The sequence below is a fragment of the Zootoca vivipara genome, chromosome 11, assembly GCF_965207765.1.
Source record: "Zootoca vivipara chromosome 11, rZooViv2.hap1.1, whole genome shotgun sequence".
In the NCBI taxonomy this organism is placed as follows: domain Eukaryota; kingdom Metazoa; phylum Chordata; class Lepidosauria; order Squamata; family Lacertidae; genus Zootoca; species Zootoca vivipara.
In genome coordinates, this window is record NC_142594.1 from 56047518 (window position 1) to 56074536 (window position 27019).

At 46.9% G+C, this 27019-nt stretch overlaps 2 protein-coding genes across 5 annotated transcripts; one reads left to right on the top strand and one right to left on the bottom strand.

Moving 5' to 3' along the window:
- Positions 1-1393: 1393 nt before the first annotated feature.
- LOC118092088 (HIG1 domain family member 1A, mitochondrial) lies at positions 1394-9975 on the bottom strand. Of its 3 annotated transcripts, none has more exons than XM_035129830.3 (4): positions 9944-9975; positions 6565-6672; positions 3858-3992; positions 1394-2768 (listed from the first exon to the last, which is right to left on the bottom strand). In XM_035129830.3, exons 2-4 carry the CDS (start codon positions 6665-6667, stop codon positions 2713-2715), a joined length of 294 nt encoding a protein of 97 aa, XP_034985721.1. In that variant the 5' UTR covers positions 6668-6672; positions 9944-9975; the 3' UTR covers positions 1394-2712. The 3 variants fall into 3 exon arrangements, with proteins under 3 accessions (XP_034985721.1, XP_060137013.1, XP_088510615.1); XM_060281030.2 differs by having other exon boundaries at positions 9902-9975; XM_088654489.1 differs by having other exon boundaries at positions 9693-9975.
- A 4553-nt stretch (positions 9976-14528) lies between these two features.
- Positions 14529-23868, top strand: LOC118092360 (protein O-linked-mannose beta-1,4-N-acetylglucosaminyltransferase 2). Of its 2 annotated transcripts, none has more exons than XM_035130313.3 (4): positions 14529-15202; positions 19651-19759; positions 20840-22950; positions 23782-23868. In XM_035130313.3, the coding sequence occupies exon 3, from the start codon at positions 20912-20914 to the stop codon at positions 22664-22666; it is 1755 nt and encodes a 584-aa protein (XP_034986204.1). In that variant the 5' UTR covers positions 14529-15202; positions 19651-19759; positions 20840-20911; the 3' UTR covers positions 22667-22950; positions 23782-23868. The 2 variants fall into 2 exon arrangements, with proteins under 2 accessions (XP_034986204.1, XP_088509971.1); XM_088653845.1 differs by having other exon boundaries at positions 14558-15202; positions 19651-19749.
- The last annotated feature ends 3151 nt before the right edge of the window (positions 23869-27019 follow it).

Genomic DNA, 27019 nt, shown 5'->3' on the forward strand with positions numbered 1-27019 from the left:
AGCTGTCAGTATACAGTTCTGGTTTTATCACCTCAAAACGGAAGTTACTGTGTCAGTGAAAGTTAAGAAAAGAGCCACCAAATTGATCCAGGGAATGGAACGACTCGTCTGGAAAGAAAGGTTGCTTTGGGGCTTATTAGTTTGCAGAAACATGAAATAAATTTATAAAATTATATATAACATGGAGAAAATGGGTAGAGACACTGCCCTCTCAGCCCTTATATTGCAAGAGTGATGTAGTAGTCAGGAATACTTGGGAGTAGGACCCAGGAGACTAGGGTTCAAATTCCCACTCAGCCATGAAGTTCAGCTGGTGACCTCACCCAGTTACTCACCCTCTGCCTAGCCTACCTCACAAGGTTGTTGTGAGGGTAAAATGGCAAGGAAGAGGAACCATGTACCCATCTTGAGCTCCACAGGCACAAACTCCCTGGGACCTTGCATCCCACAATTTTTTTTTGTGGCGAGTCCCTGGCTTCCTTGCGCACTGCAAGAGCTGCCACAGCCACTTTCCACTGCCACCATCCTGCCCGCCCACTCCAACTCTCTTCTCTTCCCCTTCCCCCATCCCACTCCTCCACCTGTGCCGGAAATAAGTGCCCACCTCTAAGGAGGTTTAGAAAATGTCTGTGTGCCACCTTACCTCTGGCGCCACAGCATTGACTGGGCCAGGGCCTGTGTCTCTGCTGTGAGGCCCCACATCGGAGGCACGGGCCCTGGTCTAGTGACTGCCACAGGGCTTGCACCAGTCATACCATGACCACGTTGTGACACCATCATGTCACGGCACCCACGCACTGGGCACCCACAGCGTGGAGCCCAAGTCGGCCTCCCTGTTGAGCTCCTTGGAGGAAAAGGTGGGATGGAATAACAATAGAAAATTGGTCTTATCGGTTCTCCCCAGATCTAGCATCTATAGCCCTAAGCATGACAGTTTGGCAGGGACTTACTTGCCCCACTTGTGGGGTGACTGAGACAAACCCTTTGATACCTTCATGTAAGCAAAGTTCCAAACATTTAAGGGAAGTTAATCTGCCTTTTCTGTTTGTACTTCACAATTAATACTAATATCGATCAGTCTTAGTTAATCTGTGTCAATACCAACTACGGGAAATGCGTCTCTCATGGAAAACTCAAGATTGAGGTTTTATGTTATTGTTTTGTTGCTGTCCGGTTCAGGAATCCTTGATGCACATGTTTTAATAAACAGACCTCCTGCTTTATCAAAACTTACCCTCCTGTTCTAGCTACAGAGTTTGATACCCCTCATTGCATTCCATAACTCTGGGCCCCCACAGATCTGCATATTTTCTTTTCTACTGCCGCTTACAAGGGCAGGAAAGTATGCCACAGAACAACACAAAAGACAAAATAATGGACTACACAGACGTGGTTTGTGACGGAGTACCATTGTTCTCATGTACATATATTTAATAAAACCAGAGTCACGGACTTAGATTTACACTGCATTATTTAGCATTATTCAGAACACTATGATAAAATCAAGGAATGCAGGCAGCCTGGCAGAAAACATAATTTTACAGACCTGAAATTCCATTTCAGCCACAGCTGTTAAGTCCCATCTATTAGTTGTGAGCAACAGGATGACAACAGAGTGTTGAGTGAGTTTTTGGCGGGATATATTCAGCATCACTTGGCCGCTAACAAGTACGTATCTCCCTAACTTCATGCTGAGCCACAGAGAGGCTCAGGAAGCAGTGAGACATCTTGCCGCTTTCTGAGCCAGTTCAAGGCTCTGCATGGTGAGAATTCTTGACGTCATCTCTTCCTGCAGCTTTGAGCTGGCAAGGAAGACGGGGCTGGCTTCAACATTGAGGTTTGGGGTGATGTGACAATCAAGACCTCACCTGTTCAGGGGAAAAATCAGAAGGTGGTAACAACAAAATTTTGGCTAGCTACGGGGGTGGGGAGTGGGGACAGAGGACAACCAAATGTATGAATCCCCTGCCCAGCAGATCTTGTTTCACTACTAAGGTTTCAGCATTCCACGTTTTCCATCCAATGTTGAGAACCATGCTTTGTTTTTAATTTGGCCCCATTATTTCACTACAAGGCTTTTCCATATGGGGAGCCCACCCTGTGCAAACAAGCCGTACAGAAGCTTCCTTAAAATATACGCAATACAAAGTGTGTAATTAAGAATTCAAGAAACTACAATGCCCTCCGGTGAAAATAAGTGAGTTTTAGAATTTAATATTGTGTAATAAATAAAAGATAGTAAATAATTTAATCTATGGAAAGAGTTACTTGTCCACAACATTTGTTCTAAGGGAGTTTAAAGAATTCAGAGTGTTAGATTTTGTGTTCTGCTAAACATTGGTACCCCTCTACCAACATTTTCTCACTTGATTATTTCACGAAGCAAAGGAACAACTTCTGAAGAGGAAATTCTGGGCCTCTAAGCCACAGAGTGCCTAGGATGCATAGCAAAAAAGGTTTGGATGCTATTAAGAAAGAAGCACCAGCTGATTGCGTCACTCAAGCCAGAGAGAAGAACAGGTTTGAAGTCACTGACAACTTAATGTAGAGCAACACAGGCAGCGTAGAGGTTAACACCGTGTGTGACGTGGACAGAGTTACAGAGCGCCACTCCCTTGTGCTTGTTATCACCGCAGAGCCCTTTCCATGTGAGGTCTATCACTAGAGAGTACATAAGAACACCAGCACACACAGGTTTCAACTGATGGCTTCCTAGGGCTTGGGCTTGGGCTTGGCCCAGTATTCTTGATACATGGAATAAAGGACACCTGGAAGAAGAAAAGGAAAAGGTATGTTAGAAACGAGGGTTAAGAGTTCATAGAATCATAGAGTTGGAAGGGAGCCTGATGCAGGAATCTCAGCTAAAGCAACCATGACAGATGGCCATCCAACCTCTGCTTAAAAACCTCCAAAGGAGGAGAGTCCACAACTCTAGATCTCCTTTCTTGTAACTTGAAGCCTTTGGTTCCAGTCCTACCCTCCGGAGCAGGAGAAAACAAGTTCAAAGCTGTCTTTCTTTTGCAGCTCCATCCTTGTTAGAGGACCTACCCCAAACATGAGTCTGCTGGATCAGGCCAACGGCCCACCTAGTCCGGCATCCTGTTCTCACAGCGGTCAAGCAGATGCCTGTGGGAAGCCTGCAAGTAGGACTGAATCCCAAGAGCCCTCTCTCCTCCTGTGGTTTTCAGTAACTGAAGGCAAGTAGCCTTCAATAGCCCTCGTCTCCACAAAACAGTGGACCTCACAACCTAGCAGGCCTATGCCACCCGACCAAGGAAGTCAGATTTAACAGTGTGTGTTCCATTACATGTTCTTACTATGCGAGACCCACATCTTCTTGTAGAGTAAATCAACAGGGGGTGTGTCACGATATCTGCCAAGGATCAGTTTAGCTGTTTCTTGTTTAGGCACCTCATCTACTGTATCTCTGCAACCATCTTCTATCTATCAAGACCTATACATAGACTCTGCCTAACTATGCAATCAAGGGGGATGTTTGTCGTGCTGCCCAATGGAGGCAGAGTTAAGATTTAGGAACTGAAGGATTCAGAGCCCTCCACCGTGCCCCTGTAAAACACCTGCCTAGGCTGCACACAAAGCAGTAAGAGATCCACTTCCATACTGGGAGGGAGAGGAACTCATGGAAGCACATATATCGTGATCAGTGACCCGTTATCGTTATCAGGGCTCTTGCGGCTTCCTTTAGGATCACAGAAAACACAAGTGCACAAGCCAGGGACTGGCCCAAATCAAGTCACCCTCTCTCAGGTACCTCGGCAAACTGAAAGGTTTGCAGGGAAAGGCGACTTTCCGCGTATCTGAAAAAGACACAAGAGTTTTCGGTTTTTGGTACGTACCGCAGGTCATGGCCCCCACCACGAAGCCCTGTGCTGCTACACGCATATGAATCAGATGAACGGACATTTTGGTGTTCCCTCTGTGCTTCAGCTTGTAGAGCCCATAGGCCACCACGGCTGCAAAACCTGAAATGCCTGGAGAAAAGGGGAAGAAGAGAGTCAAAAGTGCCCTGTAAATGCTGTATTTCTTGTATGCCAGCGCAGCCAGCCCCTGCAGCACTCTCAACAGAACTCTTGATTAAAGTGGCTGGGGTGACGACAGCTAATAGTGCTTGGTATCCCCAAAAGCTGCTCAGGGTCATGGAAGATGTATGCACTGAACACCTGTGTCATGAACAGCTTATCAAGGCGTGCGGAGCCTCGGGGCCACAGGCCAATCCTGGCTCATTAGGCCATTCCCCCAAAGTATCTTTATCACACTGCCCACTATATACAGAGATGCTTTTTAAAATCCCTTGCTTGTCCAGGAAAGGTGTCTCTCCCCGGTGGAGAAGGTTCTCCGGCTGATCAGTGATGCTCATGCTCATAATGTGACTTATAATGTGGCCCACTTTGTGCTGGTGGCAATAAAGATCAGGAACAAGAACCTGGACAAAACTGCAGTGAGCCGCAAGGGAGATTCAGAGGTCTAAATAGGAAAATATTGTGAGCCATGTGCAGTCCCCAATCTACCCAGGCACCTGCATTTTATGATTTTCATGGTTCAGGAAGTGGCTGTTTTTTATATACAGTCATATAGTTATATAGATACTTCTCTGATAGTGTTTGTATGGTTTTCCCATGGTCTTTGGCTAGTACAATAAAGCTTATTTACTAACCCAAAGCATGGCAACCCCATACTTGATGTCCCATGTGACTTCCCCGTCCTGGAACAAGCAGGCTTCACATTAGGTGTGGGGCAAGAACTGACGTGGCTTTAAAGGAATGGTCAGGAGCTTATAGTGAGCTCTCAATTGTTCCTTGGCCAGACCAAGAGGCACATGGGAGCACGGAACTGTTGTTAAAATGGAGGGTGTGTGTTTATTTTAGGAGCCATTTCAATTGAAACCAGTTCCTCCTACCATGGAGAAACCGGTTTCTGGAGCTTTAAAAGCTGTCAGAGATGCTTATGCGGCTACTCTAGAGTAACGACTCCTCACAGCATAGTCCTTTCAGGCTTTTATTAAGTGCTGATTATTTACAGTGCTCAGAGCGATCTATATACATGTTGCCTGTCAGGTATCAGTACCTCCGAATGGAGATTGGCGCGTTTTCCTCCAGCAAAGAAGCTTGGGGAGACCCAGCCTCTTCCCCCGACGTTTCTTGCGCAATTCCGGGGTCGGCGGGACTGGCCTTCCCCCCTTGCTCCCCCCCTTCCTGTCCCACCTTGGTCAATGGCTCCGCTACCTTGCCTGAGCCTCGGACACCACTTCCTGATTCTCCGCTGGAGGCAGAACTCTCCCTGCTTTCCCCAGCGCTTGGGGATGGGCTGGAACTTAAGATGGGAGGGACCTCCCGGCATCCCCTGTCCCTCACAAAAGCAGTGTGGCACACTTTGCAAAAGGGCTTTCAAACAACCCCACGACACGCGCTCTGAAGTCCCAATATATGGGCTTCAAAATGCAGCATCGCGAGACAGCATAGTATTGTGAGTGACAAGTATGATGCCCTGCCAATTTGTCCCACCAGGGGTGGGGGTGGGGATAAGGATCTGATCCACCAGTCAGAAAATGTTAAAGGTTCCCCCACAATGATGTAACTAACACCAAGGGCTGCCATCTGGGGAAAAAAATCAAGTCTAAAGCCCATCCCACTCTACTCCCGCTGATGGAATCAGATGGTTCTTTGGATTCTGGCCAGAGTTTAAGGACACCAGTGAAACTTGACTCTGTACTCCTCAACAGTTTGACTTCATCTCTGAAGGCACACTCTTCCACTGTCTCCTGAGACAAATGGATATATTAATAATAATAATAATAATAATAATAATAATAATAATAATAATAATTTATTATTTATACCCCGCCCATCTGGCCGGGTCTCCCCAGCCACTCTGGGCGGCTTCCAACAAAAGAATAAAACACAACAATCTATTAAACATTAAAAGCCTCCCTGAACAGGGCTGCCTTCAGATGCCTTCTAAAAGTCTGGTAGTTGTTTTCCTTTTTGACATCTGTTGGGAGGGCGTTCCACAGGGCAGGCGCCACCACCGAGAAGGCCCTCTGCCTAGTTCCCTGCAACGTGGCTTCTCGCAACGAGGGAACCGCCAGAAGGTCCTCGGTGCTGGACCTCAGTGTCCGGGCAGAATGATGGAGGTGGAGGTGGAGACGCTCCTTCAGGTATACTGGACCGAGGCCATTTAGGGCTTTAAAGGTCAGCACCAACACTTTGAATTGTGCTCGGAAACGTACTGGATGCCAGCCATTTCTAGATGCAGTGTCAGCCCCCAATTTTTAAGGCATCAAGGACCAGGGTGGGGTGAGCTTGTACCAAAGCAACTTAAAAATCAAGAAAAGGAACAATTTAAAACAAGCGACTCGCTGACAATTGTACAAATCCGGCCACTAAATCATGTTAAATTTACAGCTATATGAGATGCAACAGTATGCATCAACCTTTTTGCCCTGTAGACATTTAGGACTGTACCTCCTATATTCCCAACCAAAACACTAAGAGGGCAATTGTGTATCTCAAAAAGAGGGTAATTGCAAGTGTCAGAGGGGCTTACCTATTGGGACAAATGGAGACTCCCGGGATTTCCTTATTAGTTTTGAGGTTTGGCTGTCTTCTGCCTCATAGGTAGGGAGAGGACTTTCTGAACTGGATGCCATGATACCTTCAAGGAGAGAAGTGAACACACATTTAAAACAACAACAACAACAACAACAACAACTGATTCATGCCCTAACTCAAAAGTTCAGATTTTTCCTTTAAGAGGATATTGACTTTTGAATTTGCTATAATAAATTACATATAAACACGTAACACTGTCATTCAAATATCAAAGATATACCGGTACTGTCAGCTCCCAAACACCTCTGTTTTGGCTCCCAAACGCCAAAAACCCAGAAGTGTTCTGGTTTTTGAATGTATTTTGGAAGCCAAACATCCGAAGCTACTGCAACCAAGAAGCTGCGTCTCGGTTGTCGAACATTTTGGAAGCCAAATGGGCTTCCGGAACGGATTACATTTGACAATTGAGGTTTGACTGTATGCAAGAATATATATATATATTACTTTATTATTTAACAACATGTCCCGCTTGATAGTAAAAAAACAACAACAACCCTCAAGTGGTTTACAAGAGGAGTAAAACAATAAAATTATTTATAAAAACAACTATTCAAAACATTTTTAAAACAGTAGAATCGGCTGCCGTACTAAATGATCCCTTTCTTACAAATGAAACAAGGATTATGTGACACCTATTAACAGTGCCAATCTCGGAGATCGAAGCAGTCAAGGTGGCACATATGTATGCGGTAAGGTGATCTTACAGGTTAAGTATCAATACCAACCATCCAATAAATGTTATGGTTTAACAAGGCAAAAACACTGAAGGTGCCACAGAATCGTAGAGTTGGAAGGAACCGCAAGGGTCATCTAGCCCAACCCCCTGCAATGCAGGAATCTCTTGCCCAATATGGGGCTCGAACCCATGATCTGAAGTCTCATGCACCACCGAGCTACATCCTATGGCACCACGAGAGCTGAGGGCTGGATGGGAGTGGCCTAAAGGGAAGATTAATTTAACCCAGGCATAGGCAAACCTGGCCCTCCAGCTGTTTTGGGACTACAACTCCCATCATCCCTGACCACTGGTCCTGTTAGCTAGGGATCATGGGAGTTGTAGTCCCAAAACATCTGGGGGGGTGAGTTTGGGGGTGCCTGATTTAACCTCCTCTCCCAATACACTGGGTGTAACCAATACACTGGGTGAGTTATATCCCTGGACTATGGGGGAAAGTTTGGAAGGTAGGTACTTGCAGAGCCCATCCCCCTTCCACATCCGGTCCTTAGCTGTCAAGTTCTCCCCTTTTTAAAGGGAAATTCCCTTATGCTGAATAAGCTTCCTCGCGAGAAAAGGGAAAACTTGACAGCTATGATCCGGTCCCACAAGAGTGGATCCATACTTCTAGCTGCCCAATTCTTCCAGACCCTTCCCTAGTTATCATAGAAGACCCAAATCTGTTACTATTTTGAAGAAATGGCTACCTTATCGAATACCAGGCCACCTTATCTCACTCTGTCCTCTCATACCGAGAAAGCTTGCATAGCTCCAACTGCTTGCCCTTGAATATATTCAAAAGTATCTGCATATATAGCTGCCTGCTGTGTCTCTGCAGAACGTTCTGCTCTGCGCTTGACCCCCCACAATCTACAGGGTTGGGGGGAGGGAAGCAAGAAATATCCGCTGCCCTTTTTGCCCCTGGTGTCGCTGGAGTATTCTGTCACTCCCAACAGAGACAGCAAAATTATTTGCCCTCCAAGGACTCAGCCCATTGATGCAGAAACGCCAAAGTTACAAAGGAGGCCTCCTTCAAAGGCAGGTTAAAGATTCACTCCTTACTTATCAGTCAGTCACACCACCCACTTTCATTCAGGGAAAAAGTCTCCCTTACCAGAAGTCTTACACCAACTTTAAATAAGCTTTTGTTGCTACACACAGGGTTTCCCCCATTACTTCTTTTGTAGACACAAAGATCCCATTGCCCTCAGCTGTTTTAGCAGTCCATCCTGTTTGCGTCACCTGCCGCCCAGAATCTTTGCTCCAGTTGCATCAGAACTTCACCGCATGCTCCCTTCCGGATGTGCATGTCTCCAACTGCATCATCACAGAAATGCCGGCTTTCCTGGCTATACACACCCCCAAGTCTCCTCTCTGCAACTTGCCAGCTACTCCCAAAACCACGTACCTAGACTCTCCAGTCACTCCCATTTCCTCCTCCAGCACTTCACCTAACTTCTTTTTCCCAATTCCTTCCTTTCTACTGCCCCTAAAAAAGGTGGACCATGAAGAGCTTGGGGGAATGAGAATCATTTCAAGGAAGAAGTCTTTTTATTTTTGTGTGTGTGGAGTATATGTCTCAGACAAGATTCTTAAGAATCTACCCTTTTAAAGTATCCCTCAATTGAGAATTTATAAGTGGTGGTGGGGAGATTACTGTACTCCCCAGGCTATAAAGTCTCAAGCAGTTCTTCATTCAACCTCCTGCAAGAGGAAACAATGAGCGGTTTTGGAAATAATAAGATCCGAGATGCCAGAAAGAATTCCTAGACACCAAAGCTATTGCTTATTGAAGACTATAAAATTATTAGTATTAATTAAAATTATGTCACCCTTTTTGCCACAGCAACTCCAAGCAACTCACAAAGCAACTTTTAAAAAACATGTACTAAACCTAAGGAGGGAAATACATTAAAACATTCCACCCGCTCTAAAAGGACATGGATTGTTAAAAGCAAACAGCCTAGTTAAAATGAGATGTTTTTTGCTTGAATTGTCTAGAAGCCACAATTATGACCCATCACTGGGTGTCCAGCATCTTAGGAAGGGTCTAGAGGGGGAAAGGATAAACGGGACTTTACAAAGCGCTGCTCCACCATGGGTGGCTATCGACTCCAGCCCCCCCAAAATCTACTTTCTGGGGCCTCCCCTCCCCCCTTTCTCTGCAGCGACTCCAGCATGTGGCGGTGGTTAAAGGGCTGGACTGGGGGGGAAACGGGGTGGGGAGCCACAGGTTCGACTCCCTGCCTGGCCCTGATGTTCAAAGTGTGACCTTGGCCTCTCTCTGAGCCTCCTGGCCTACCTCGCAGGGTCGTTTTGCGGGAAGCAAAAAGGGGAAGAAGAACCACCTGCACGCGGCTCCTGCAGAGGGGTTTGGAGAGAAGGCAAGGCAGAACAGCCAAAGGGAACGTTGCAAAAATAAAGTTTCACCCAGCCAGATTAAAACCTGTTTTCTTTCTTTTTAAGCAGGCTCCCCCACCCCACCCCAAAAAAGAAAGGCCTCCTTAAACAGGCCCCTCCCCGGAAAAAAAATCCCCTAGTGAGCCCCCCCCCCCACCTCAGCAGCCGCTGTGACCCCGAAGCAGACCCTGCAACTCACGTGCGTCACAGCCACCTCCGAACCGGCTTTCTGGCGAGCCCGACTGCTGCGCACGCGCCTGTCTTCACCTTCGCCCCGCCCCTTCCGGTCCTGGACTTTGCACAAAGCGCGGGAAGACCACAACTCCCAGAAAGCACGGCGCCTCCCCAAGTTCCCTATTGGTGCACGTGACCCGGATGTGCCTCTCGATTTCGCAACTTGGGCGCCTTTTCCTCTCCCGCTTGGGAGTACATACAGTACTGTACAGTCAACGGGTTTAAGTGTCATAATGGAAAGGGAGTGAAGGGCAAAGGGAGGGGCTCCCTCTCCACTCCCTCCCCCCTCCCTCCCTTGAGAAGAGGAGGCAGTGCGGTGCAATGGTTAGAGTTCGCATGAAGCTCGCGCAGGGCGACCATTGGGCTGGTTTCTCTTTCTCTCTCTGACCTACCTCGCAGGGTTGTTTGTTTGTTTATTTATTTATTAACTTATTAAATCCGTTTTTGTTTGATTATGCATTTCGTGTTCTCCTTTTGTATTTTTCTGGGGTGACCCACTCTGGGATCTTCAAAAGAATGGGTTTGTGGAAGGGGTTATGGGCTATTTTGGTTTGTTATATGTTAAGTATTTTGTATTTTTATGTGATCTTCAGATGTAGGGCAGTATACAAATGTAATAACTCAATAGGGTATGGTACTGGGCAGTGGGGATGGGATTATGGAACTGGGGGAGGAGATTCCACCCCCCACAAAAAATTGGGAACTATTGTGTTGAGCTCCCTGGGAGACGAGCCTGTGCACTGTTGTGGACGACAAGACCCACACTCTCGGTCTTCCTGATGTGGTCCAAAGGAAAGCAGAGCAAGACGTTTGGCACCTGCTTGGCTGCATGAATTGCCGGAAGGAGACGCCATCCAACTGCCTTAGGGACCCCACTCTGGGGTTTACTCTTGATCAGTTTCTTGTCGAAGATGTCCCAAAAGGCAGTGGGCACCAGAGCCATTATTACTGAAATACTAAATTCTGATACTGAAATACTAAATTATTACTGAAATACTAAATACCAATTCTGGGCTGCATCAATAGGAGTATAGCATGTAGATCAAGGGAAGTAATAGTACCACTGTATTCTGCTCTGGTCAGACCTCACCTGGAATACTGTGTCCAGTTCTGGGCACCACAGTTCAAGAAGGATGCTGACAAGCTGGAACGTGTCCAGAAGAGGGCAACCAAAATGGTCAAAGGCCTGGAAACAATGCCTTATGAGGAACGGCTTAGGGAGCTGGGTATGTTTAGCCTGGAGAAGAGAAGGTTAAGGGGTGATATGATAGTCATGTTCAAATATATAAAAGGATGTCATATAGAGGAGGGAGAAAGGTTGTTTTCTGCTGCTCCAGAGAAGCGGACACGGAGCAATGGATTCAAACTACAAGAAAGAAGATTCCACCTAAACATTAGGAAGAACTTCCTGACAGTAAGAGCTGTTCGGCAGTGGAATTTGCTACCAAGGAGTGTGGTGGAGAGTCTCCTCCTTTGGAGGTCTTTAAGCAGAGGCTTGACAGGCATATGTCAAGAATGCTTTGATGGTGTTTCCTGCTCGGCAGGGGGTTGGACTGGATGGCCCTTGGAGTCTCTTCCAACTCTACGATTCTATGATTTTAAAGGGATAGAAGGGAGAAGAGAAAAACTCAGAGTTGCTTTGATTTCTCATTCCTTGCCAGAAACAAAAAAACAACTGCCAGTTTCCCTGGCACAGCAGACCTGAGCATGCTGAGGCAGGGGCGGAGCAAGCGGGGGGGGCGTGGGGCAGTTCGCCCCGGGTACCGCCCTGGAGGGGTGTCACTTGGGGCCGCACCCCCGCCCCTCGCCTCTGCACGGCCCCCCGGGGGCATGGCAGTTTGCCGCCCCGGGTGTCGCGGCGCCTTGCTACGCCCCTGTGTTGAGGTGTCTCTGTCTAGGAACCCTCCAACAGCTTCTGAATACCAGTGGCTTGAAACCTCAAGAGGGGAGAGTGCTCTGGGGTCCTGCTTGGGGGTTTCGCACTGGGACACCTGGTTGGTCTCTGTGAGAACAAGATGCTAGACCGGATGGGTCACTGCCTGATCCTGCAAGATCTTCTTATGATCTTAGCCAAAATTGCCACAAAAGGGACTTCGGCAAGAATCTGCCAGGTTGCAATTTATTTGAAAATTTGACACAATCTGAGGCTGGGAGTTTGTTGTTGTTGTTTCGTGTCCGACTCTTCGTGACCCCATGGACCAGAGCACGCCAGGCACTCCTGTCTTCCACTGCCTCCCGCAGTTTGGTCAGACTCATTTTCGTAGCTTCGAGGATACTGTCCAACCATCTTGTCCTCTGTTGTCCCCTTCTCCTTGTGCCCTCCATCTTTCCCAACAGGGTCTTTTCCAGGGAGTCTTCTCTTCTCATGAGGTGGCCAAAGTATTGGAGCCTCAGCTTCACAATCTGTCCTTCCAGTGAGCACTCAGGGCTGATCTCCTTCAGAATGGATAGGTTTGATCTTTTTGCAGTCCATGGGACTCTCAAGAGTCTCCTCCAGCACCATAATTCAAAAGCATCCATTCTTCGGCGATCAGCCTTCTTTATGGTCCTGCTCTCACTTCCATACATCACTACTGGGAAAACCATAGCTTTAACTATACGGACCTTTGTAGGCAAGGTGATGTCTCTGCTTTTTAAGATGCTGTCTAGGTTTGTCATTGCTTCTCTCCCAAGAAGCTGAGGCTCCAATACTTTGGCCACCTCATGAGAAGAGAAGACTCCCTGGAAAAGACCCTGATGTTGGGAAAGATTGAGGGCACTAGGAGAAGGGGACGACAGAGGACGAGATGGTTGGACAGTGTTCTCGAAGCTACGAACATGAGTTTGACCAAACTGCGGGAGGCAGTGGAAGACAGGAGTGCCTGGCATGCTCTGGTCCATGGGGTCACGAAGAGTCAGACACGAAGAGTCAAGATGGACAGGTCATAGTGGAGAGTTTTGACTAAACGTGATCCACCTGGAGAAGGAACTGGCAAGCCACTCCAGTATCCCTGCCAAGAAAACTCCATGGACAAAGATCAAACCTATCCATTCTTAAGGAAATCAGCCCTGAGTGCTCACTGGTGCGGTTCACGCCAGCAAAATACAAAACAAATTGAATAAACAAACAACAACAGCCCTGCGAGGTAGATTAGAATGAGAGAGAGAGAGAGAGAGAATAATGCATGTAACCAGCTCAAGGTCACCCTGGGGGCTTAATGGCTGATGCTGAGTTTGAACCCTGGCTTCCCAGGCCCTAGTCAGCCACGCTAACCATTGCACTGCACTGCCCCTGAAGAGCAGGCCTCCTCTTCTCAAGGGACACAGTTCCAAGCCTGATAGTTATTTTATGGGGTTCTGAGTTATCGTCAATTTAATGATGGTGTAAAATTCCTCCTTGCTATGAAGTTGTTCCAGCTCAGACCGCATGCCTCTCACAAGCCGCTCTTGAGTTCTTATGTCAATAATTTAGGAACTTTGGAACTAAGCAAATTTTTGCTGCCTGTGCAGTTTTTCTGACTGATGCAGGGGTGTGTGTGTGAACCCTGACCTTTGAAGAGTTTGTATGTAAACCCATATTTAACTTATCAAATTTGTGGTCTTTTCCTATGCTGGGGGTCGGGGAAGAGGCTGATATCGACCAACAAGATTCACCAGCAGACTGAAATTTGAGCTTCAGGACAGAGATTTGGGGATGGTCGCGAATCAGGCTTGACCCCAGCACTCGACTGAGTTGGCCTCTTGGGGACTTCGAAAGGTACCTCACTGGCATGCCCCAGACATGCTCCCATTCATTGTGGGGCCTCCAGGTGCTTTTCAACACTGAGCAGTGGTGATGCTTGTGACCCAGAGCCAAAATGTGCTGTGCTCTGCCCTGGTTGAAGAATGCGTGTTGGAGCCAGCCAAATAAGAGGGCTGTGTGCGTGGACAGTGGAAACAGTAAAGTGAGGGCCTGCAATCATTTGCTTTGGTTTGAGGGAGAAGAAAGGCAGGAGAAGAAATTGGATCACTTCACCCCTCCTTGTTTCACACACACACACACACACACACACACACAGTCAGTGCAAGGGTTGCCAGCTGATCAGGGGAAATGGCCCAGTCTGCTCTTGTGCCTTGATCTGCAGAAATTAGCAGATGAAACTTTCCAAAGTATAAGGTTGAGCCCCTATTGATGCAGCCCAGAATTGCATTGGCTTTTTTAGCTGCTGCATCACACTGCTGACTCATGTCAAGTTTGTGGTCTACCAAGACTCCTAGATCCTTTTCACATGTACTGCTCTCAAGCCAGGAGTCTCCCATCCTGTATTTGTGCCTTTCATATTTTTTTGGCCCAAGTGTAGTAATTTACATTTCTCCTTGTTAAAATTCATCTTGCTTGCTTTGGCCCAGTTGTCTAATCTGTTAAGGTCTAAAACCCCTCTGATCTCTTGCTTGGAATCAGTTGTCCATAAAGGAGGCATTGCCTTTTGCTTGTGTATTCCCCCCCCCTTCCTCCTTCCTCTCTGGATAACACCAGGCAAACGTCTGGAGGGCAAGGGAAACTACAACCCCCATCATGCATCTGGGCTGCTGTCAGAAAGGCTCGCTCAAGCATGCTAGCACTGAGCATGAGCAAGTTTGTGTCCTGCTGGGGAGCTGCGCTGGAGAAAAAGCCCTGGCTGCAAACCGGGGAGCCTGGGGCACGCGCGCAAGGACACCCAGTTACATGCACCTGCATGATCAAAAACGAGACAGGCAGAGGGATTCCTGCAAGCTTCTGCGCGGACAAAAGTTGCACAGAGAATTTGCTTCTGAGGCCAGGAGGAAAAGGACTGATGCAGTGCCCCTGGGAACCAACAGCAGTAGCAAAAACAGCAGCATCTTCCATGGCAGCAGGGGATAGGAGAGGCTTGGCGCCTAGCTGGTAGAGGGGGTTGCAGGTTTTGGGGGCGGCCACTGGCCAGTGGCAACGAGATCGCTTTTGCCTGATCAACGCCGCTTATGCCAGCAGAGTCCTGGAATCGAACGTTTATCTCTGGACTGACATTCCGGACGTGCAAATAAATCCTCCTCTGTTCTTATTAAGCTGTTGTTTTTTGATGGCATTACGAAACAGCCAGGGATTGCAAGATCCCGACTTGAGTGCAAAATCCTGATTTTATTTTTATTTATTTATTTTGGAAAGAGAGAGATCTACAGCGCTCGCTACGCTCCAGTATTGCATCAATGCTAGGTGAGCTGCGCAGGGGACAGCGCGGTTAACTCGGTAAGTGCCTTATGTTTTACGAAGGATGAATGCACAATTGATCACGGCAGGCGCGGCAATGGGATACGTCATAGAGGGCTGCTGAATTAGAAAATAAAATAATAATAATAATAATTTATTCCCCAGCCACTCTGGGCGGCTTCCAACAGAAAAATTAAAATACACTAATTTCTTAAAGATTAAAAGCTTCCCTAAACAGGGCTGCCTTCAGATGTCCTCTAAAAGTCTCTCCAATAGATTGATTTTAACTGCCATGCATGGAAACGTCAATATTTGAGAACTGCTCCTGAAACGGGGAAGGGAAAATTAGTATGCATCTCTTACCACCCGTAGGGTTCCTTCCTTACTTCACTGAATTTGAAATTTGACTTGGCTGTTAACACCCGGTCCTTTCAATGGGGGAAAAATATTATCTAAACCAGGCATCCCCAAACTTCGGCCCTCCAGATGTTTTGGACTACAATTCCCATCTCCCCCGACCACTGGTCCTGTTAGCTAGGGATCATGGGAGTTGTAGGCCAAAACATCTGGAGGGCCGCAGTTTGGGGGTGCCTGGTCTAAACTAAAACTATGTTTATTGCAGCATTTTACAGGTAGCAAAGACAAGAAGCAGATATGGGATAAACGGTAACAAATATCAACTTAAGAGATTGTTTAGTCGTTTAGTCGTGTCCGACTCTTCGTGACCCCATGGACCATAGCACGCCAGGCACTCCTGTCTTCCACTGCCTCCTGCAGTTTGGTCAAACTCATGTTCGTAGCTTCGAGAACACTGTCCAACCATCTCGTCCTCTGTCTTCCCCTTCTCCTAGTGCCCTCCATCTTTCCCAACATCAAGGTCTTTTCCAAGGATTCTTCTCTTCTCATGAGGTGGCCAAAGTATTGGAGCCTCAGCTTCAGGATCTGTCCTTCCAGTGAGCACTCAGGGCTGATTTCCTTCAGAATGGATAGGTTTGATCTTCTTGCAGTCCATGGGACTCTCAAGAGTCTCCTCCAGCACCATAATTCAAAAGCATCAATTCTTCGGCGATCAGCCTTCTTTATGGTCCAGCTCTCACTTCCATACATCACTACATCACCTTCATGGATCACTGCCTTGTCGTGGCGAAGGGGCTTAAATAACTTAGAGAAGTTATGTTTTGACCAAACGTGATCCACCTGGAGAAGGAATTGGCAAGCCACTCCAGTATCCCTGCCAAGAAAACTTAAGAGATATACAGCCTATATCTAGCCATTAGGGACCACTGCTTTCCTATTTTTTTTAACCATTGCATTCTCTGAACACCCTAAGCCTGTGGACAGATACAGACGGGCATGTACCTATGTCTGTGCATAGTATTTGTGTATGTATGCATGATGTTGGGATTCCGATATGCTGCCATTCGTAATTGTGATTCGTCTCTGTTCAACCCGGATAGACTTACAAGGTATGTGTCGCCCTTGGGTGTGTGTCATTTACAGCACACCCCTCATAATGTCGCTGTGAAGTAATGAAATAAAAACACACATTGTATTTACGGTATTGTCCTGTATTACTTCTGGCTGTTTGGGAATGCTATAGCAGCATACATTCTGTATGCAAATATTCCAGATTCAGTCCATTACATCTTTAGGTGGGGTTCAGAAAGACCCTTGTCTGAAAGCAGATTGAATGTTTCCCCAGGATGCTGAATGCATGAAACACATCTGAAACACAAATGAAACACATTTTCTGGCAGTAACGTCACAGGAAATAACATGGAAGGCCAAGTCTACTATGATAAGGACCAGATAGAACTCCTATCTTCAATGGATAACAACTACTGGACCAGAAGACATTCAGTGGCATCTGAAGAAGTGTGCATGCACACGAAAGCTCATACCAAAATAAAAACTTAGTTGGTCTTTAAGGTGCTACTGAAGGAATTTTTTTTATTTTACTTCGATCCAGACCAACACGGCTACCTACCTGTAAGTGGAAATTAAAGACATTGTGCCCGTGGCTGAGGGCAACTGTTTGAACCCTTCCAATGGATTATGGGTAGGGGAGGGGGTGGGAAGGGAAAGGAAAAATGGTATGGGAAATTAAAAATTGGAAGGAGAGAATATTATGTAGAAATTCTCATACTTCAATAAAAATCTTTTTATAAAGTAAAAAGAAAGAAACACATCTTATTACACTGTAGTCTCTATAAACAGGTTAGACAGCACCTAATCAAACCAATATTAACAGAACAACATGGAATTGCTGACTCGTTTTATGTTAAGATTCTGCTTGAGGATAAGATACATACTATTACATTGGCTGCAGCAAAATTCCTCTCGGAGGCAGTAAGAATCAGAAACCAGTAAAGGTAAAGATAAAGAGACCCTTGACCATTAGGTCCAGTCATGACCGACTCTGGGGTTGCGGCGCTCATCTCGCGTTATTGGCCAAGGGAGCAGGCGTACAGCTTCCACGTCATGTGGCCAGCATGACAAAGCCGCTTCTGGCGAACCAGAGCAGCACATGGAAACACCGTTTACCTTCCCGCCGGAGCGGTACCTAGAATCATAGAACAGAATAATAGAATCATAGAGTTGGAAAAGACCACAAGGGCCATCTAGTCCAAACCCCTGCCAAGCAGGAAACACCATCAAAGCATTCTTGACATATGCCTGTCAAGCCTTTCTGCTTAAAGACCTCCAAAGAAGGAGACTCCACCACACTCCTTGGCAGCAAATTCCACTGTCAAACAGCTCTTACTGTCAGGAAGTTCTTCTTAATCTTTAGGTGGAATCTTCTTTCTTGTAGCTTGAATCCATTGCTTCGTGTCCGCTTCTCTGGAGCAGCAGAAAACAACCTTTCTCCCTCCTCTATATGGCATTCTTTAATATATTTGAACATGGCTATCATATCATATCATACCCTTAACGAGGGTAAACATACCCAGCTCCCTAAGCCGTTCCTCATAAGGCATCATTTCCAGGCCTTTAACCATTTTGGTTGCCCTCCTCTGGACACGTTCCAGCTTGTCAGTATCCTTCTTGAACTGTGGTGCCCAGAACTGGACACAGTACTCCAGGTGAGGTCTGACCAGAGCAGAATACAGTGGTACTATTACTTCCCTTGATCTAGATGCTATCCTCCTATTGATGCAGCCCAGAATTGCACTGTTGTGACCTATTTATCTACTTGCACTTTGACGTGCTTTTGAACTGCTAGGTTGGCGGGAGCAGGGACCGAGCAGCGGGAGCTCACCCCGTCACAGGGATTCGAACCACCGACCTTCTGATCGGCAAGCCCTAGGCTCTGTGGTTTAACCCACAGCGCCACCCGCGTCCCATGTTCAAAAACCAGTATGTACAGGCTAAAGCTCCTTTGTTGTCTTAGCAAGGCTGCTTTTGCACTGCAATAACTCTTGATATATTCCATTGCTGTACTGTGTATTTTGGGTCTATGGACCGCAACAAAGCTGTTTGTGTCTTGCTTTGAAAAGTCTCAGAAATAGTGAGTAGAGTTCATTAATGACGCGTCTAATATATACATCATCACAAGTGTGTTATTATAGATTGGCTGCATCTTTTAAAAGACGGGAGGTGCTTTGCTGCACAGACTGCTAACGTGAGCTGTTAGGCATTTATGGTCAGTTACCTCCTTCCCAGTTTTAAAAACCAACAAGATAATTCACCGGAGACATAATGATAGCAGCAAGATGATCTTTGATGACCTTTCCTGATGATCTAAAAGACAGAATTCCTCTTTTCCGCAGCTGCCGCATGCTGTGTTGACATTTTCCTGAGCTATCTGCCGTGACCCCAAGAGTTATTTCCTGCCAAGTCACTGCCAGCTCATACCCCCCCCCATAAGTGTATTTATGAAGTAGCAGTGCAGAATATATTTTGTCCCAGTGTGTACCACTTGATATTCATTTTGCTGAACCGTATTTGCCATTTCATTGCCCCTGAACATTACACAAGAGGCCTGCTATGCATCTGTTACTGAGAACAAGTAAAGCAGGGGTCAGCAAACTTTTTCAGCAGGGGGCCGGATCACTGTCCCTCAGACCTTGTGGGGGGCCGGACTATATTTTTTTAAAAAATATGAACCAATTCCAATGCCCCACAAATAACCCAAAGATGCATTTTAAATGAAAGGACACATTCTACTCATGTAAAAACATGCTGATTCCTGGACCGTCCGCGGGCCGGATTTAGAAGGCGATTGGGCTGCATTTGGCCCCTGGGCCTTAGTTTGGGGACCGCTGAAGTAAGGCAACAAATAAATAAATTGACTGGGGAGGGCGGGGTATAAATAAAAATTATTATTATTATTATTATTATTATTATTATTATTATTATTATTAAAGAACTCTGACATTAGTGGACAATGTTGTGACCTGAGCTTTTACCATACAGAATAGCGATGTGATTGAAATGAATGCAGACATTACAAGTCCCTAATTTATCTTTTTTTGTTTCATTTTCAGCAAAGTCCAGCCAGTGTTTCTTTTACAGCTGCAAACTGCAAGGAATATGAGGCTAGTCCAGATGTTAAGTCCTGAAACCAGTTCGCTTTGAATTTCCAGGTATTGGCAGGTATGTTCAAGTCTCTTAGCTAGAGTGCTTTTTTTTCCAGGGGGCACTCAAGTACTGGCACCTCTTTTTGTTGTTAAAAAGTGTGGCATTTACTTTAATGATGATTACCGGCGCCTCTTTTTTTAGAAGAAGAAGAAAAAAGCACTGCTTAGCTATTAATGTGTATGATTTAATTGCATGACAAGGTACACTGTTCTTTGTGTTAGAAGCTCCTACCTTCATGTGGGATGAATGTGATTCTTGGAGATGACCCCAACATTCGGGCGGGGGGGGGGAGTCATGTGGTACTGTCTTCCTAGGACTCTGTCCTTCAAAATTCAAGTAGCAAATGGTTTTGTGCGCTTTCTCCACAAATTCAAAAATTTCTCGCCCCACAAGACAGAGCTTAGCAAATAATGTTTGTTAGCCATTCAGGCACATCTGTACATCATTCTGCAGTGTGTTTTTGCGCCACAGAGCGGCATGGCTAAAATTAGAGAGGAATCGGTCTTGTGCAGCTGTTCCCAAAAAAGGACTGAGTTTTATATGCACATCTTCCTCTTTGCATCAAAGCTGAGAAATACAGTGGAACCTCTACTTACGAATTTAATCCGTTCCAAATGCACATTCGTAAGTAGAAACATTCGTAAGTCGAAACAATGTTTCCCATAGGAATGCATTGGGAATGGATTAATTCGTTCCAGGGCCTTAAAAAAAGGCACTTTAAAGGCCGGCAGGAGGCCGGTGGCTGTGGCGGCGAGGGCCCGATCTGGCCGGGCAGGAGCCGGCAGCGCCGGCAGCGATCCGGCCTGAGGCTATGCAGCAGCGGCGAGGGGGTTGATCTGGCTGGAAGCAATCTGGCGGGAGGCCAGCGGCGGCAGCGAGGCCCCGATTCGGCCTTCGGATGTTGAAGAAATTCGTAAGTGATCGCCAATTATTTTAGTTTGTAAGTCGAATATTTTGTAAGTCGAGTCATTCGTAACTTGAGGTACCACTGTATATCAACCGACTTTCTTTTTTAAATGGAACTTTACAGGAACATTGCGAAACTTGAATGTGATTTTTTCTCTGGCTTTCTCTCTCTCCTCCCTCTTATTTTAGGTCTCGTTCCACAATGTTGAAGAGGGCTGATAATGCCTCCCTCTTCCTTTGCGTCCGCCACCTGCCCGCCTGATGAGATTTGGCTCCAGAATGAACATAGCACCTGTGTTTAATGCCTTGCTAGTGTGTGCCCTTGCAGCTGTGCTGTGGAAATACATCAAGCTGCAAGATCACGTCTTCGTGTTGGAAGAGGAGCTGGTCCTCACTCGCCAGACGCAGGAGCTCTCTCAGGTCCGCATTGACTACCAGGCTGCCCTTCAAGACCTGGTGCAAGATGGGACCAAGATGGTATGCGCTGGCAAGATGCACACTGATCGGATCTGCCGATTTGAATCCCTCTGCTATTCCACGGAGGCGGAGGAATTCATCTTCTTCCACAGCAACTCCTCGGTCATGCTCCCCAACTTGGGCTCCAGGAGATTCCAGCCTGCGCTGCTTGACCTCTCCTCGGTGGAAGACCACAACACACAGTATTTCAACTTTGTAGAACTCCCAGCCGCGTCCCTTAAATTTATGCCAAAGCCAGTGTTTGTCCCCGACGTGGCCCTGATCCTGAACAGATTCAACCCGGACAACTTGATGCATGTTTTTCACGACGATCTCCTCCCGATCTTCTACACCATGCAGCAGTTCCCAGATCTGGACCAGGAAGCCAGATTGTTTTTCATGGAAGGGTTTGGCGAAGGCCTTCATTTTGAGCTGTACAAACTGCTGAGCGGCAAGCAGCCGCTGGTAAGAGAGCAGCTTAAGACTCTGGGGCGTCTCCTCTGCTTTACCAAGTCGTACGTGGGACTGTCCAAAATCACCACGTGGTACCAGTACGGGTTTGTCCAGCCGCAGGGGCCGAAAGCCAACATCCTGGTCTCCGGGAACGAGATCCGCCAGTTCGCCAAATTCGTGACAGAGAAGTTGAACGTGAGCTCGGAAGGGACGCCCGGCGAAGAATACATTGTAGTCTTCAGCCGAACCATAAACAGGATAATCCTCAACGAGGCAGAACTCATTCTGGCGCTCGCCCGAGAATTCCAGATGAAAACCATTACTGTTTCCATCGAAGACCACACGTTCTCGGATATCGTGAGCCTGATCAGCAATGCCTCCATGCTAGTCAGCATGCATGGAGCGCAGCTTGCAATGTCCCTCTTCCTGCCCAGGGGAGCCACTGTGGTGGAGCTCTTCCCGTACGCCATAAACCCCGAGCATTACACGCCTTACAAAACGTTGTGCACCCTCCCTGGCATGGACCTCCAGTACGTTGCCTGGACGAACACCGAGAAGGAGAACACGGTGACTTATCCGGACCGGCCCTGGGATCAAGGAGGAATCGCCCACTTAGACAAGGCAGAGCAGGACCGTATCTTGAAAAGCAGCGAGGTTCCCCGGCACCTCTGCTGCCGGAACCCGGAGTGGCTTTTCCGCATCTACCAGGACACGGAGGTCAACATTGCTTCCCTTATCCAGGTGGTCAGGCAGGCTGTGAAGACGAGGCCTGGGCCTAAGAGGCAGGCGTGGACCAGCGGCCTCTACCCGGGCAAAGTCAGAGGTGCCAAGTGCCAAGCCTCCGTCCAGGGTGCCAGCGAAGCCAAGCTCTCTGTGTCCTGGCAAATCCCTTGGAACCTGAAGTACCTGAAGGTCCGGGAAGTGAAATACGAAGTGTGGATACAGGAGCAAGGGGAAAACACATATGTGCCTTACACCGTTTCCCATCCGAACCACACCTTTTCGGACAACATCAAGCCCTTCACAAACTACCTAGTGTGGATCCGCTGCATTTTTAACAAGAATCTCCTCGGGCCCTTTGCAGACGTGCTGTTGTGTAGCACGTAATCGCCACCCAGTTGCTTTTTTGGGGGAGGGGGGGAGTTGATTTCCTCCAATGCGATATCGAATAAATACTTTGTAAAATGTTGTAACATAGAAATGAATGTAACGCATTCACAAATAAAGGCTGATGTCTCCACTCTCCAGGCAAATGGCCCAAGATCCGACACAATGATGGGTCCCGGGAACACCTAAGACCTGCAATGTTCCTTTTCAAAGGCCCTTGCCTCCGGCGGGTCCGCTCCTGCAGCCATTAACAGAACTTGACCCTACCCAGTATCTGGAACCAGGTAGAATCATAGAATCTTAGAATCATAGAATCATAGGGTTGGAAGAGACCACAAGGGCCATCCAGTCCAACCCCCTGCCGCGCAGGAAATACCATCAAAGCATTCTTGACATATGCCTGTCAAGCCTCTGCTTAAAGACCTCCAAAGAAGGAGACTCCACCACACTCCTTGGCAGCAAATTCCACTGCCGAACAGCTCTTACTGTCAGGAAGTTCTTCCTAATGTTTAGGTGGAATTTTCTTTCTTGTAGTTTGAATCCGTTGCTCCGTGTCCGCTTCTCTGGAGCAGCAGAAAACAACCTTTCTCCCTCCTCTATATGACATCCTTTCATATATTTGAACATGGTTATCATATCACCCCTTAACCTTCTCTTCTCCAGGCTAAACATACCCAGTTCCCTAAGCCGTTCCTCATAAGGCATCGTTTCCAGGCCTTTGACCATTTTGGTTGCCCTCTTCTGGACACGTTCCAGCTTATCAGTATCCTTCTTGAACTGTGGTGCCCAGAACTGGACACAGTACTCCAGGTGAGGTCTGACCAGAGCAGAATACAGTGGTACTATTACTTCCCTTGATCTAGATGCTATACTCCTATTGATGCAGCCCAGAATTGCATTGGCTTTTTTAGCTCCTGCATCACACTGCTGACTCATGTCAAGTTTGTGGTCTACCAAGACTCCTAGATCCTTTTCACATGTACTGCTCTCAAGCCAGGTGTCTCCCATCCTGTATTTGTGCCTTTCATTTTTTTTTTGCCCAAGTGTAGTACTTTACATTTCTCCTTGTTAAAATTCATCTTGTTTGCTTTGGCCCAGTTGTCTAATCTGTTAAGGTACTTGGCAGACACATGAGTAACAAATATGTCACTATCACAAGCTACTTTATACTACTTGACACCGATCCTGATGAATGTACTAGGGTGGCAAAGAGGGGATAGTGTTGTAAACAAAATCTGCCCTTATTTCCTTATGGGGTACACAAGAGCCCTTATAGAGTCCTTTGTAGGTTCTCCATCGGTAGGGGAAATAACAGAGGCCAGCCAAAGAATATTGAGAAGCAAAGCAGCTAGTAAGCCTGATCTTTATTGAACTGTTGCAACAGGGTGCTCCTCTCACAGGCAGGAGAAAGGAGGAGGACCCAGAACCAAGGTGTGCAAGCCCTAATATAGGTAAAGGGACCCCTGACCATTAGGACCAGTCGTGGCCGACTCTGGGGTTGCACGCTCATCTCGCATTATTGGCCGAGGGAGCCGGCGTATAGCTTCCAGGTCATGTGGCCAGCATGACAAAGCCGCTTCTGGCGAACCAGAGCAGCACATGGAAACGCCGTTCACCTTCCCGCTGTAGCGGTTCCTATTTATCTACTTGCATTTTTGACGTGCTTTCGAACTGCTAGGTTGGCAGGAGCTGGGACCGAGCAATGGGAGCTCACCCCGTTACAGGGATTCGAACCGCTGACCTTCTGATCAGCAGAATATAGACATTTTAAATTGCCTGCCCTGGAGTCCAAGACCACCCCCCGGAAACATCATACATACATGACAGAAAAGGCGGTCTACAACAGAAATCTGGGTGCGTTATCTCCTGTCTGGCGGGTTACCTGTTAATGGTCACTTGATTGGATTACTTGGGGAGCCTGGCCAGTCTTTTTGTAATGATAAATACTTAGTTCCTGAGCCAGGTCACAGGCTCACCCTATTCATACACAGACATACCCTTAAGACAGGATTTGTGAACGAAAAGACAATGGAGAGGCTTTTCCATTTTCCTTCGACCTTGCAGATAAATATTTGAGGTCAATTTGGGAGGGACAAAAAGGACTTTTTCTGTGGGGTTTCAGACATGTGGTTTATATATTTATGTACGTGTTTGCTTGGTACATTTATATATCGTAAGACCTTAGAATTCTTATAACAATTGACACGCTGTCTAGAAATGTACGAAAGAATGGTTTGTTTTTTAATTTGGGGTTCTCGCCTTCCTCCTGTGTAAGATTGGTCGGGATCCTGCAGCAGCAGTCTATATCTTGGAATAAAGGATCTCTGCTCTGGCGTGCTCTGGTCCATGGGGTCATGAAGAGTCATAGAATCATAGAGTTGGAAGAGACCCCAAGGGCCATCCAGTCCAACCCCCTGCCAAGCAGGAAACACCATCAAAGCATTCTTGACATATGCCTGTCAAGCCTCTGCTTAAAGACCTCCAAAGAAGGAGACTCCACCACACTCCTTGGTAGCAAATTCCACTGCCAAACAGCTCTTACTGTCAGGAAGTTCTTCCTAATGTTTAGGTGGAATCTTCTTTCTTGAAGTTTGAATCCATTGCTCCGTGTCCGCTTCTCTGGAGCAGCAGAAAACAACCTTTCACCCTCTTCTATATGACATCCTTTAATATATTTGAGCATGGCTATCATATCACCCCTTAACCTTCTCTTCTCCAGGCTAAACATACCCAGCTCCCTAAGCCGTTCCTTATAAGGCATTGTTTCCAGGCCTTTGACCATTTTGGTTGCCCTCTTCTGGACACGTTCCAGCTTGTCAGTATCCTTCTTGAACTGTGGTGCCCAGAACTGGACACAGTACTCCAGGTGAGGTCTGACCAGAGCGGAATACAGTGGTACTATTACTTCCCTTGATCTAGATGCTATACTCCTATTGATGCAGCCCAGAATTGCATTGGCTTTTTTAGCTGCTGCATCACACTGCTGACTCATGTCAAGTTTGTGGTCTACCAAGACTCCTAGGTCCTTTTCACATGTACTGCTCTCAAGCCAGGTGTCACCCATCCTGTATTTGTGCCTTTCATTATTTTTTTTGCCCAAGTGTAGTACTTTACATTTCTCCTTGTTAAAATTCATCTTGTTTGCTTTGGCCCAGTTGTCTAATCTGTTAAGGTGATTTTGAAGTGTGATCCTGTCCTCTGGGGTATTAGCCACCCCTCCCAATTTGGTGTCATCTGCAAACTTGATCAGGATGCCCTCAAGCCCATCATCCAAGCGGCTGAGTCGGACATCTTTGTTCCATCATTTGCTTTGGTTGGCCTAGAGATTTCCCGGACGGGCTCCTTCGCCACCCTTAAGGGAGAGGAGCCGTTTCATTTGTCCTTTTCAGTATAAGCAGTTAAAATCGTTAGTAGGATTGGAGTATCATTTGTAGTTGAATGGTGAATTTTGGACACAACAGAGAGGTACTGTAACAGATTTGGATTATCAAAGAAGATGCAGGATGAGATGAGTAACAACAGGACCCACAAAGGGGAGGAGGGAAGTCCGGGAGATTCCTTGGAATCTTGTTTTTATGTTGTATGTTAGATATGTGACTGTAACATTTAAATCTGAAAAACCAAATAAATAATTTAAAAAAAAACCAGAAAGAAAAGCTTGCCCTATAGCCAATATCAAAGGCTAAAAAGAAATTGCATTTAGAAACTGATTATCAAGAAGTGTCCAAAAAACTTACCATACTTTAGAAAGAGAGGGGTTACCCTAGATTTACTATTGCAACAGCCCCACAGCGAGTCTCTTTAGTGAGACGGGAAGAGTTGTTTAAACTCCAAAGAAAAGTCCTTTCACAGGAATCATGGGCAATTTCTCTGAAATATTCCAAATTTAGTTACGTGATAAAACAGGCATGCCCAAACTTCGGCCCTCCAGATGTTTTGGACTACAATTCCCATCTTCCCTGACCACTGGTCCTGTTAGCTAGGGATCATGGGAGTTGTAGGCCAAAACATCTGGAGGGCTGGAGTTTGGGGATGCCTGGGGAAGAGGGAAGACCAGAACAGGAGGAAGCCCCCTCCCCTCCTCCCTTCTCAGCTGTAGAGCGTAGAGCTGAGAAATGTAGGGAGCAATTGGAGGCAGCTCGCTGCAACTCATAAAAGGCGTGGTGATGAGCCGGCTACTTAGGGAAGGCTGGCTGCTCTCTTTGCCAGCACTTGCAACCGCTGTGTGAAGTGGTTGTCCTTGCTCATCCTGTTCCTGATTCCAGTGCTCCTGACTTCGACTTTGACTGACCCCGGTACTGATACCTGACCTCAGCTGGTTACTGACCCGGACCATTGGACCTTTGCTCCACT

Excerpts from the sequence above, each read along its gene's own strand:
- LOC118092360 (XM_035130313.3), top strand. The coding sequence starts at position 20,912 with ATGAGATTTGGCTCCAGAATGAACATAGCACCTGTGTTTAATGCCTTG.
- LOC118092088 (XM_035129830.3), bottom strand. The coding sequence starts at position 6,667 with ATGGCATCCAGTTCAGAAAGTCCTCTCCCTACCTATGAGGCAGAAGAC. Across the intron at positions 3,993-6,564 it reads GTCTCCATTTGTCCCAATAG|GCATTTCAGGTTTTGCAGCC; the intron begins GTAAGCCCCTCT and ends CCTTTTCTCCAG. Across the intron at positions 2,769-3,857 it reads GGTGGGGGCCATGACCTGCG|GTGTCCTTTATTCCATGTAT; the intron begins GTACGTACCAAA and ends TTCTTCTTCCAG.